General features: G+C 74.5%; 2 protein-coding genes across 2 annotated transcripts; one reads left to right on the top strand and one right to left on the bottom strand.

The window, feature by feature from the left end:
• The first annotated feature begins 835 nt into the window (after window positions 1–835).
• Window positions 836–3775, top strand: LOC138063027 (collagen alpha-1(I) chain-like). Its single transcript, XM_068922699.1, has one exon. It carries the CDS (start codon window positions 836–838, stop codon window positions 3773–3775), a length of 2940 nt encoding a protein of 979 aa, XP_068778800.1.
• Window positions 3776–5165: 1390 nt separating this feature from the next.
• On the bottom strand, window positions 5166–9325 carry LOC138063026 (proline-rich protein 2-like). Its single transcript, XM_068922698.1, has 3 exons — window positions 9215–9325; window positions 6340–7428; window positions 5166–5403 (listed from the first exon to the last, which is right to left on the bottom strand). The coding sequence occupies exons 1-3, from the start codon at window positions 9259–9261 to the stop codon at window positions 5166–5168; spliced, it is 1374 nt and encodes a 457-aa protein (XP_068778799.1). The 5' UTR covers window positions 9262–9325.
• Window positions 9326–12369: the final 3044 nt, after the last annotated feature.

Genomic DNA, 12369 nt, shown 5'->3' with positions numbered 1-12369 from the left:
GTGTGGGCGTGCGTTGCAGTGTGTGCAAGTTGCAGTGTGTGTTGCAGTGTGCGTGCATAGCAATGTGTGCGTGCATTACAGAGTGTGCATTGCAGTGTGCTCATGCATTGCAGTGCGCGCGCTGCAATGTGTTGGTGTTGCAGTGTGAGTGCATTGCAGTGTGTGCGCGCATTGCAGTGTGCGCGCGCGTTGCAGTGTGCACGCATTGCAGTGTGCGCGTGCATTGCAGTGTGCACGCATTGCAGTGTGCGCGTGTGTTGCAGTGCGGGTGCATTGCAGTGCACGGGTGCGTCGCAGTGAGTCCATGCAGCGTGCTTGTGTCCGTGCAGCGTGTGCACTGCACTGTGTGCGTTGCAGTGTGCGTTGCAGTGAGCGCGCTGCAGTGCGCGGGAGCAGGCTGCTCGTGGCCGGGCAGCGCTGCGCTGCGGGCTGGGCAGCGCGGGTGCAGCGCGGGTGCAGCGCGGGTGCAGCGCGGGGCCGCGGCCGCCGCTGCTCCTGCCCGGCTGCGGCTGCGCCCCGAGGAAGCCCCAAACCTCCCGGCAGCGTTTGCACTTCGGGATTTCCAAGCGTCTCCAGGGCGACGGCGGTGACGGTGACGGCAGCGCGGCCGGATCCAGCGCCCAGGCCACCGCCTTAACCCCCCCGGCCGGCCGGGCGCCGTCCCCGGCGTCCCCGAGGCGGCTGTGACGGGCGCATCCCGCGGGGTCCCCGAGGCGGTGGTGATGGGTGCCCCGGCGTGTCCCCGCGGGGTCCCCGAGGCGGCGGTGACGGGCACCCTGGCGGGGTCCCCGAGGCGGGGGTGACAGGCTCCTGCAGGGTGCCCAAGGCAGTGGTGATGGGTGCACCCCGCGGGGTGCCCGAGGCAGCGGTGACGGGCGCCTGTGGGGTCCCCGAGGCAGCGGTGACGGGCGCCCCAGCGTGTCCCCGCGGGGTCCCCGAGGCGGCGGTGACGGGCGCCCCGGCGTGTCCCCGTGGGGTCCCCGAGGCGGCGGTGACGGGCGCCCCGGCGTGTCCCCGCGGGGTCCCCGAGGCGGCGGTGACGGGCGCCTGTGGGGTCCCCGAGGCAGTGGTGACGGGCGCCCCAGCATGTCCCCGCGGGGTCCCCGAGGCGGCGGTGACGGGCGCCCCGGCGTGTCCCCGCGGGGTCCCCGAGGTGGCGGTGACGGGCGCCTGTGGGGTCCCCGAGGCAGCGGTGACGGGCGCCCTGGCGTGTCCCCGCGGGGTCCCCGAGGCGGCAGTGACGGGCGCCTGTGGGGTCCCCGAGGCGGCGGTGACGGGCGCCCCGGTGTGTCCCCGCGGGGTGCCTGAGGCAGCGGTGACGGGTGCCCCGGCGTGTCCCCGCGGGGTCCCCGAGGCGGCGGTGACGGGCGCCTGTGGGGTGCCCGAGGCAGCGGTGACGGGTGCCCTGGCGTGTCCCCGCGGGGTCCCCGAGGCAGCGGTGACGGGCGCCCCGGCGTGTCCCCGCGGGGTGCCCGAGGCAGCAGTGACGGGCGCCCTGGCGTGTCCCCGCGGGGTCCCCGAGGCGGCAGTGACGGGCGCCCCGGCGTGTCCCCGCGGGGTCCCCGAGGCGGCGGTGACGGGCGCCTGTGGGGTCCCCGAGGCAGCGGTGACGGGCGCCCCGGCGTGTCCCCGCGGGGTGCCCGAGGCGGCGGTGACGGGCGCCCCGGCGTGTCCCCGCGGGGTCCCCGAGGCGGCGGTGACGGGCGCCCCGGCGTGTCCCCGCGGGGTCCCCGAGGCGGCGGTGACGGGCGCCCCGGCGTGTCCCCGCGGGGTGCCCGAGGCGGCGGTGACGGGCGCCCCGGCGTGTCCCCGTGGGGTCCCCGAGGCGGCGGTGACGGGCGCCCCGGCGTGTCCCCGCAGGGTCCCTGAGGCAGCGGTGACGGGCGCCCCGGCGTGTCCCCGCGGGGTGCCCGAGGCAGCAGTGACGGGCGCCCTGGCGTGTCCCCGCGGGGTGCCCGAGGCGGCGGTGACGGGCGCCTGCGGGGCCCCGCGTGCCGGCCCGGGGCGGGCGGAGGCCGGGGAGGCGGTGCGGGAGCGGCCGGGCGCAGGGCGCTGCACGACCGCAGTGACGCGCGGCGGTTTCGCCGACTTCCGCCGCCGCGCGCTGTTTAATGTCTGTGTGTGCGGCATCGCCATGGAGATCCCGGCCGGCCGCCGGCCCCCGCTCCCCTCGCCCCGCCGGCCCGGCCCGAGGGGCCCGCCGTCCCCCCCGCGACCCGCCGTTACCCCCGGGGCCCGCCGTCACCCCTGGGACCCGCCGTCACCCCCGGGGCCCGCCGTCACCCCTGGGACCCATCATCACCCCCAGGGCCCATCATCACCCCCAGGACCCGCCGTCACCCCTGGGACCCATCATCACCCCCGGGGCCCATCATCACCCCCAGGACCCGCCGTCACCCCCGGGGCCCATCATCACCCCCAGGACCCGCCGTCACCCCTGGGACCCGCCGTCACCCCCAGGACCCGCCGTCACCCCTGGGACCCATCATCACCCCCAGGGCCCATCATCACCCCCGGGACCCGCCGTCACCCCCTGGACTCGGTGTCACCCCCAGGACCCGGCATCGCCCCCGGGGCCCACCGTCACCCTCAGGACCCACAGTCACCCCTGGGACCCATCATCACCCCCAGGGCCCATCATCACCCCCGGGACCCGCCGTCACCCCCGGGACCCGCCGTCACCCCCGGGGCCCATCATCACCCCCAGGACCCACAGTCACCCCCGGGACCCGCCGTCACCCCCGGGGCCCATCATCACCCCCAGGACCCGCCGTCACCCCCGGGGCCCGCCGTCACCCCCGGGGCCCATCATCACCCCCAGGACCCACTGTCACCCCCGGGACCCGCCGTCACCCCCAGGGCCCATCATCACCCCCGGGACCAGCCGTCACCCCTGGGGCCCATCATCACCCCCTGGACTCGGTGTCACCCCCAGGACCCGGCATTGCCCCCGGGGCCCACCGTCACCCTCAGGACCCACAGTCACCTCCGGGACCCGCCGTCACCCCTGGGACCCATCATCACCCCTGGGACCCGCCGTCACCCCTGGGGCCCGCCGTCACCCCCAGGACCCGCCGTCACCCCTGGGACCCATCATCACCCCCAGGACCTGCCGTCACCCCCGGGACCCGCCGTCACCCCCGGGGCCCATCATCACCCCCTGGACTCGGTGTCACCCCCAGGACCCGGCATCGCCCCCGGGGCCCATCATCACCCTCAGGACCCACAGTCACCTCCGGGACCTGCCGTCACCCCCGGGACCCGCCGTCACCCCCTGGACTCGGTGTCACCCCCAGGACCCGGCATCGCCCCCGGGGCCCGGCATCGCCCCCGGGGCCCACCGTCACCTCCGGGACCCGGCATCAGCCGCTGTCACCCCTGGGACCTGGCATCACCCCCGGGACCTGGCATCACCTCCAGGACCCACCGTCACCCCCAGGACCTGCCATCATCCCCGGGAACTGGTGTCACCTCTGGGGCCTGGTGTCACCTCCGGGATCCACCATCATCCCCAGGACCCACTGTCATCCCCAGGACCCAGTGTCACCTCCGGGACCCGGTGTCTCCTCCAGGACCCACCATCACCCCTGGCACCTGGTGTCACCTCCGGGACCCGGTGTCACCTCCGGGACCTGCCGTCATCCCCAGGACCCAGTGTCACCTCCGGGACCCGGTGTCTCCTCCAGGACCCACCATCACCCCTGGCACCTGGTGTCACCTCCGGGACCCGGTGTCACCTCTGGGACCTGCCGTCATCCCTGGGACCTGCCATTAACCCCTGTCCCCGCCATCATCTCCGTCCCCACCGTCACCTCCGGGCCCCGGCACCACCCCCATCCGCACCATCGCTGCCAGGACCCACCGTCGCCCCCGTTCCTGGAGTCACCTCCATCCCCGCCATCGCCCTCATCCCCGCCGTCACCTCCGTCCTGGCACACGCACCCGCTGTCACCTCCGTCCTGGGACATGCACCCACCGTCTCCTCCATCCTGGGACACGCGCACCCACCGTCGCCTCCGTCCTGGGACACGCGCACCCACCGTCGCCTCCGTCCTGGGTCACGTGCACCCGCCGTCACCTCCGTCCTGGGACACACACCCACCGTCACCTCTGTCCCCAGCACATGCACCCACTGTCACCTCCGTCCTGGGTCCCGCACCGCGGTGCTTCCCTCTGCCGCGCCGTGACGCTCAGGCTGCCACCGCGCACGGGGACGGGGCGTTTGCATGTCACGGGGCTCCGGATGCCCGCGCTGGGGGGCCCGGACACCCGTACTGGGGAGCCAAGGGCCCTGCAACTCGCGGGGCTCGGCGGTCCCGTGCCGGGGGCTGGGGGGCCGCGCCGGGGGGGTGCCACGGCGTGGGGCTGGCGGCTTTGCTCAGGACTCCAGCGCTGCGGACGCAGGACGCCCGGGCTGGGGACAGGCTGCCACGCCGCAGGGATGAGGGTTTGCACACCACAAGGACGAGGGTTTGCACACCACGAGGATGAGGGTTCGCACACCACAAGGATGAGGGTTTGCACGGTGTGAGACGGGGTGTTTGCACATCACAAGGATGAGGGTTCGCACACCGTGAGGACGAGGGTTTGCACGTTGTGGACGGGGCGTTTGCACACCACGAGGACGAGGGTTTGCACACCACGAGGATGAGGGTTCGCACACCACAAGGATGAGGGTTTGCACGGTGTGAGACGGGGTGTTTGCACATCACAAGGATGAGGGTTCGCACACCGTGAGGACGAGGGTTTGCACGTTGTGGACGGGGCGTTTGCACACCACGAGGACGAGGGTTCGTACACCACAAGGATGAGGGTTCGCACACCACAAGGATGAGGGTTTGCATGGTGTGAGATGGGGTGTTTGCACACCACAAGGACGAGGGTTCGCACACCGTGAGGACGAGGGTTTGCACGTTGTGGACGGGGCGTTTGCACACCACGAGGACGAGGGTTTGCACACCACGAGGATGAGGGTTCGCACACCACAAGGATGAGGGTTTGCATGGTGTGAGATGGGGTGTTTGCACACCACAAGGACGAGGGTTCGCACACCGTGAGGACGAGGGTTTGCACGTTGTGGACGGGGCGTTTGCACACCACGAGGACGAGGGTTCGCACACCAGAAGGATGAGGGTTTGCACGGTGTGAGACGGGGTGTTTGAGCATCACAAGGACGAGGGTTCGCACACCGTGAGGACGAGGGTTTGCACGTTGTGGACGGGGCGTTTGCACATTGTGGGGATGAAGGTTTGCACGCTGTGGAGCCAGCGGTTCCCACACCGTGGGGTCAGCTGTTCCCACGCTGTGGGGCTGGCGGTGTCCACGCCATGGGGCTGGGGGTTCCCACGTTGTGGGGCCGGCGGTGCCCACGCCGTGGGGCTGGGGGTTCCCATGCCACGCGTCCTGCAGGTTCCCACGCCACGGGTCCCGCGGTTCCCACAGTGCAGGTCCCGCGGGTGCCCACGCAGGTCCGCGATTCCCACGCCACGGCTCCCGCCGTTCCCACGCTGCGGCTCTCGCGATTCCCACGCCACGGCTCCCGCGGGTTCCCACGCAGGTCCGCGATTCCCACGCCGCAGGTCCCGCGATTCCCACGCCACGGCTCCCGCCGTTCCCACGCTACGGCTCCCGCGATTCCCACGCCGCGGCTCCCGCGGGTTCCCACGCAGGTCCCGCGATTCCCACGCCGCGGGTCCCGCGGTTCCCACGCCGCGGCTCCCGCGGGTTCCCACGCGCGGGGCCGGGCGGGGGGGGCGCCGGCGGCCGGGCGCGGCGGCGAAAGGGTGCGGAGCGGCGCGGAGCGGAGCGGGGCGCGGCGCGGCGCGGGCCAGGCCCCTCCCTCGGCGCCCGCCGCGGCCCTCGCCGCGCTGTCGGGGCGGAGCGAAGCTTTTAAAAAGCATTTCCCTGCTTGGAGGAAAAGTCAGCGACTCGGGCAGCGGCGGCGGCGGCGGCCGCCCCGGTCCTGGTCCTGGTCCCGGTCCCGGTCCCGGCCCGACCCCGGCCCGACCCCACCCCGGCCCCGGGTGAGTATCGGCGCGGCGCGCCAGCGTGGGAAAAAACGCGCGCGAAGCTCGCGGCAGCGGCGGGCGTGGGCCGGACACGCGTGTCCGCGGCGCCGCTGGGTGAGGGCGGTGGCGCGCGCGGGGGGGGGGGGTGCTCGGCCCCGGCGGGCGCCGCCGCGCGTGATTCATCCTTTCCTGCCCGCCCCGCGGCGCTGCGTGTGCGCACGGGCGCCGACGGGGCGGCCCCGCGCCGCCCTCCTCCCACCGCTGTCCCGAGTTGGCCCGGGCTCAGCCCCGCGGGGCGCAACAAGGGCGGGGGGGGGGGAAAGGCCGGTACGCGGGGAGCCGCACGGGCGAGGCCCGGCTGAGCCCCGACGCGCTCGTGCCACGCGTGGGAGGCCGCTCGGCGCAGCGAAACGCCGGGGGAGGCTGCTGAACGCGAGCCCCGGCGGCGGGGAGAGGCCGTCGCCCCTGTGGATTCTCGGGGGTCTCATATAGGGTTGTGCTCCCGGTGGGAAGGGGTCTGCCCGTGGGGCAGCGCCGCTGTGGGTTCTCCGGGGTCTGATATAGGGTTGTGCTCCCGGTGGGAAGGGGTCTGCCCGTGGGGCAGCGCCGCGGTGGGTTCTCGGGTGCCTGATACGGGGTTGTGCTCCCGGTGGGAACAGGCAGCGCCGCGGTGGGTTCTCGGGGGTCTGATACGGGGTTGTGCTCCCAGTGGGAACAGGCAGTGCCGCGGTGGGTTCTCGGGTGCCTGATACGGGGTTGTGCTCCCAGTGGGAACAGGCAGTGCCGCGGTGGGTTCTCGGGGGTCTGATACGGGGTTGTGCTCCCGGTGGGAACAGGCAGCGCCGCGGTGGGTTCTCGGGGGTCTGATACGGGGTTGTGCTCCCGGTGGGAACAGGCAGCGCCGCGGTGGGTTCTCGGGGGTCTGATACGGGGTTGCGCTCCCGGTGGGAACAGGCAGCGCCGCGGTGGGTTCTCGGGGGTCTGATACGGGGTTGTGCTCCCAGTGGGAACAGGCAGCACCGCGGTGGGTTCTCGGGGGTCTGATACGGGGTTGCGCTCCCGGTGCCGTCCCCGCGCGGGCACCGGCGCGACGCTCCAGCTCGCTCCCGGCTCCCCAACATGCCAACGCTTCCTATCGCTGCCGTCGCTCCCTCTCCGCCGAGCCGGGGCCTCCCTGCCCGGGAAGCGCCAGGGCCTCCGCGGGGTCCCTGGCACCAGGCCGCCGCCTCCGGGGTCCGTCTGGCTCCGTGCACGTCTCCGCCTGCTCCGGCTGCTCTTCCCCGCGCGGGACCTCACCCGCCGGGGGCCCAGGCGTCCGGGCGGGTTGGCGCGGGCGGCCAGCTGTGCTGCTTGCGGTGCCGCCGCGCTGCTTAGCCCACGGTTTTGGGCCCTTTCCACCCGTTTTGCCTTTGAAGTGCGCCTGTTGCCGGAGCGACGGTGATGTCAGGCCGGGGCGGGCGCCGGCGACGCCAGGCCGCGGGCCGCCCCAGGACGCCTGGGTCCCTCGGTGGCCGCGGGGCCCGGGACGCACGCCCCAGGCGTGGGGACGTGCCCGGGGGCTGCGGGGACAGAGGTGGCATTAAGGGGTCCCATCCCTGTCCCCAAGGCCCCGGGCACACGCGCCTGCAGGGGGGATTTGGGGACAGGGGTCCCCTCCCGCGGCTCCTGGCTGGGGACACGCGCGTACGTGGGGATTTGGGGACAGGGCGTCCCGTCCCCATCCGCCTCCCCGCGGCTCCCGAGGACAGGCGCGCGCAGGGGGATTCGGGGACAGCGGCCGCGCTGGCACGCTCGGGGGACACGCGGCACGTCGCTCGCGGAAGTGACTTCCCGCTCGGACGTTTCCTCCCGGCTGATGGGAAAAGCAGAGCCGGGGCCGGGCGGGGGGCAGAGGCGGGCGCAGCCGGGCCAGCGCCGGCTCCTCGCCGCCGCCCGACGGGCAACCCGCGGCAGCGCCCGTCCCGCCGGCTCACGCCTCGCTCCGCAGCCCGGGCGAGCGCCACCGCGGCGGTGACACCGCGGGAACGCGCCGTGGCCGGAGGAGCTGTCCCGGCATCCGGGCTGGTGCCGGGGAGCCCGGCTCGCACGCCTGTCCCGGCTCGCACGCCTGTCCCGGCTCGCACGCCCATCCCAGCTTGCTTGCCTCTCTGGGCTCGCACGCCCATCCCAGCTTGCACGCCTGCCCCGGCTTGCATGGCTCCCTGGGCTTTCCTGCCCGTCCCGGCTTGCACACCCGTCCTGGCTCGCATAGCTCTCCGGGCTTGCATGCCCATGCCAGGCTCGCACGCCCATCCCGGCTCGCACGGCTCTCTGGGTTTGTGCACCCGTCCCGGCTTGCACGCCCGTCCCGGCTCGCACGGCTCTCTGGGCTTGCACGCCCGTCCCGGCTTGCACGCCCGTCCCGGCTTGCACGCCCATCCTGGCTCGCATGGCTCCCTAGGCTTGCACGCCCGTCCCGGCTTGCACGCCCGTCCCGGCTCGCACGCCCGTCCCGGCTCGCACGGCTCTCTGGGCTTGCACGCCTGTCCTGGCTCGCACACCCGTCCCGGCTCGCACGGCTCTCCGGGCTTGCACGCCCGTCCCGGCTCGCACGCGCGGCCGCGCGCTGTCACCGCGAGGGCTCACGTGTCCCCTCCGCGTGGCACCAGCCGGCCGAGGCATGCGCCAGCGCGGCCCCGCGCCGTGACTCAGCCCTCGCGCGCCCACACCCTGCCGCGTCCCTCCCGCCCTGCCCGCGGGCACCGCGCGCCGGAGGGGGCCCAGGCGTCCTGGCCGAGCCTCCGGCCGGCCCTGCCCTCCTCCCCTTTGCACGTGGCCCCGCCGGGTTATTTTTACCGGGCGCCTCTCGCGCCCTACAAGGGGCCGCCGGAGCGGCAGCGCCCGGCCCGGAGTCGGACGCGGGGCCCAAACCGCCGCCGCCTGCTCCGGGCCCAGGCGTCCGGGCCGACGCACCACCGCCTCCGCCCGCCCGGGGCCTCGGTTGCCCCGCGGGGGCCGGGCCGCCGGGCGCAGGGAGCCGCGGCGGGTGCCAGCGCCGGACCCCACCCTGCCGAGCCGCCGCTTCCGGCCCCAATCTCGGCGCGCTCCGCCGCTATTTTTAGGGCCGGCGCAGAGCCGAGACGGCTGCTGCCGGCGGAGGGGGGGGGACACGGGGGACGGAGGCCGGATGGGTCGGGCAGAGCTGGGGGGGACCCCGCTGACGTCACCTTCCTTTCCGCAGGTGGCACCGGGGGACGCCGGACACCGTCGGCATCGCTGCGCCCGGAGCCGCCCCGGCTCCGCCGAGGGCCCAGGCGTCCGGGCCGGGGGGCCGCGCTTTGCCGCCGGCGGAGTCGTCGAGGAAGCGGCCCGGCGGGCAGCGAGGGGACCCGCCGGCCCCCCGCCGCGCCGGCCCTGCCTGCTGCCGCCCGCCGGGGTTCCTGGTGATGCGATTTTTGTACTCTCTCGCCCAAAATCACATTGCCAGGGATTTCCAACGGGCGCCAGCCCCCGCCTCGAGGACGCCGGAGCGGCTGGGGACCGAGCAGGGACAGGGGCGGTGGCCGGGGCAGGGGGACGGGGGGGGACGCAGGCGGCAGCCATGCCCGGAGAAGGGGGACGGAGGGGGGACGTGCCACCGGCCGCGCTCGGGGCAGGGGGACGGAGAGGGGACACAGGCACCGGCCATGCTCGGGGCAGGGGGACGTGGGTGGTGGCTGTGCCTGGGACAGGGGGACAGAGAGGGGACACTGGTGCCAGCCATGCCTGGGGCAGGGGGACGGAGAGGGGACACAGGTGCCAGCCATGCCTGGGGCAGGGGGACGGAGAGGGGACACAGGTGCCAGCCATGCCTTGGACAGGGGGACAGAGAGGGGACACTGGTGCCAGCCATGCCTGGGGCAGGGGGATGGAGAGGGGACACTGGTGCCAGCCATGCCTGGGACAGGGGGACAGAGAGGGGACACTGGTGCCAGCCATGCCTGGGGCAGGGGGATGGAGAGGGGACACAGGTGCCAGCCATGCCCAGGACAGGGGAATAGAGAGGGGACAGAGGTGGTGGCTGTGCCCAGAGCAGGGGGACAGAGAGGGGACCTTGGGGGGGGGGTGACCAGGGCAGGGGGACAGAGAGGGGACCTGGGTGGTGGCCAGGACAGGGGGACAGAGAGGGGACAGGGGCGGTGGCCATGTCCAGGGCAGGGGGATGGAGAGGGGACACAGGTGCCGGCCATGCCCAGGACAGGGGGACAGAGAGGGGACAGGGGCGGTGGCCATGCCTGGGACAGGGGGACAGAGAGGGGACCTGGGTGGTGGCCAGGACAGGGGGACAGAGAGGGGACAGTGGCGGTGGCCATGCCCGGGACAGGGGGACAGAGAGGGGATGGTGGCAGTGGCCGTGCCCAGGACAGGGGGACAGAGAGGGGACCTGGGTGGTGGCCAGGGCAGGGGGACAGAGAGGGGACCCGCGCGGTGGCCGTGCCCGGGACAGGGGACAGAGAGGGGACAGGGGCGGTGGCCGTGCCCAGGACAGGGGGAGCAGGGAGGGGACCCGCGCGGTGGCCGTGCCCGGGACAGGGGGACAGAGAGGGGACGGTGGCGGTGGCGGTGGCGGGGGGGGGGGCCGCGGCTCGGCCCCCCGCCCGCCGGCCGGGCCCCGGGGCGCAGGGCTTAGCCCACCTGTGAACAGAGTCTGCCGCCGCGTCGTGTTCACAGTGGCTAAGTTCCGCTCCCCGGCGCCGTGGCGGCGGCGGCGGCGCGGGGGGGGGGGCGGCCGGACGCCGGGGCCCCGCCGGACGCCGGGGCCCGCTCTGGGCGCTGCCTCCCGTGCCTACTGAGCTGATACGCAGTTGCTTTGCTTAAACTGGCTCAGTTCAGCAGGAACAGGAGTCTGGCCCCGCGCGCCCGTGGCGGCACCCGCCGCTCGGCGCCCCCCCTCCACCCACCCACCCACCCCAAAACCCCCGGCACCGCCCGGACGCCTGGGCCCTGGCACACCCACGCTGGGCTGGGGCGGGGGGGGCCCCGCCGGGCTCCTCCCGGCCTCCCAGCTCGGGGCGCTGAGGGTGAGCGGAAGCGAGCGGGAGCTGCAAGCCCGGACGCCTGGGCCCCTGCTCCGGGTTTGGGTTGGGGGGGGGGGGGCTGCGGCAGGAGCGGGACGCGGAGAGGGAATCGGTTCCTCATTCGCGTGCGTGCGGCGATGGGAGGAAACCCCCCCCCCCAACCCCCCCCTCAACCCCCCCCCCCGGACCGTTGGGAGCCCGCAGGCTCCGGGGGCCGGTGGGCCGGGCGGCGGCCGCGGGGGCCCCCGTTCCTGCCCGCGTCCCCCCGCCGGGTGGCAGGAAGGGAGGGGGGGCCGCCAGGCCGGGCCGGCCCGGAGGAGCCCGGCAAGCGGCGGCAGCGCCCGGCGCCGCGGGCGCAGGGAGGTGCCCGGCCCCCCCCCCCCCGCGGCGCCCCGGCAAGTCGGGGCGTCGCAGGCGATTAGGGGATGACGGGGAGCCGGTCGCACCCAGGCCTGAGTCAGCGCAGCCCCTGCGGCGGGGACAGCGAGGTGGGGCATCTCCCCCCCCCCAACCCCACCCCACCCCACGGCGGGGACCCAGGCGTCCGGGGGCCCCCACGCCCCTCTGCGCTGCAAGGAGGGCCCAGGTGTTCGGGAGGGGGGGCCTGTGCCCCACAGCCTGCCGAGGGGTTTGGGGGGGCCCAGGTGTCCGGGGGGGCCCAGGTGTCTGGGGGGGGGAGCCCTGAGCCCCACTGCCTGCCCAGGGGTTCGAGAGGGGCCCAGGCGTCCGGGGGGGCCTGTGCCCTGCTGCCTGCCCAGGGGTTCGAGAGGGGCCCAGGCGTCCGGGGGGGGGGGGCACACCCCACTGCCTGCCCAGGCTTTTTTTTTTGGGGGGGGGGGAAACCCAGGCATCCGGGATCCCTGCTCCAACCCCCGCACCCTGCTGCCCTGCAGAGGGGCCCAGGCGTCCGGGCGCCGCGTCCCCCCTGCTCCGCGCGCTAGGCCCCACTGCCCTCCCCGCGCGGCGCAGCCCCGCCGGCGGCGGACGCGCCTCCCCCATTAAACTTGTTCCCAAAATAAAGCCGAGAAACGAGTCTCCGAAATGCGGCAAATTTCAGGGAATTTCCCTGATGTCACAGCGGGGGGGGGGAGGGGGGGGAGAAGGGAGGGATGCCCCGCGGTGGGCGGGGCTTAACGACTGACTCCGCCCACTCTGGGAGGGCGGGGCCACGCGGGGGCCTCACCCGGGCGGGGCGGGACTCGCCCACGTGTCCCTTGGAGGCGGCGCCTTTAAGAAGCTCGGTCCTCGCCTCGCCCTTCCCTGCCGCCGCTGATTGGTGGCAGGGCGGTCGCCTCAGCTCATTGGATATGGCTGCAGTCAATCAG

The sequence above is a fragment of the Struthio camelus genome, chromosome 31, assembly GCF_040807025.1.
Source record: "Struthio camelus isolate bStrCam1 chromosome 31, bStrCam1.hap1, whole genome shotgun sequence".
Taxonomy (NCBI): Eukaryota; Metazoa; Chordata; class Aves; order Struthioniformes; family Struthionidae; genus Struthio; species Struthio camelus.
This window is presented reverse-complemented; position numbering and strand designations above follow the sequence as displayed.

Coding starts and splice junctions, on each gene's coding strand:
- LOC138063027 (XM_068922699.1), top strand. CDS start 836: ATGGGTGCACCCCGCGGGGTGCCCGAGGCAGCGGTGACGGGCGCCTGT.
- LOC138063026 (XM_068922698.1), bottom strand. CDS start 9,261: ATGCCGACGGTGTCCGGCGTCCCCCGGTGCCACCTGCGGAAAGGAAG. Junction 7,429..9,214: donor TGCCACCTGCGGAAAGGAAG/GTGACGTCAGCG, acceptor CTCCGGCAACAG/GCGCACTTCAAAGGCAAAAC. Junction 5,404..6,339: donor TCGCCCGTGCGGCTCCCCGC/GTACCGGCCTTT, acceptor GGGAACCTGCAG/GACGCGTGGCATGGGAACCC.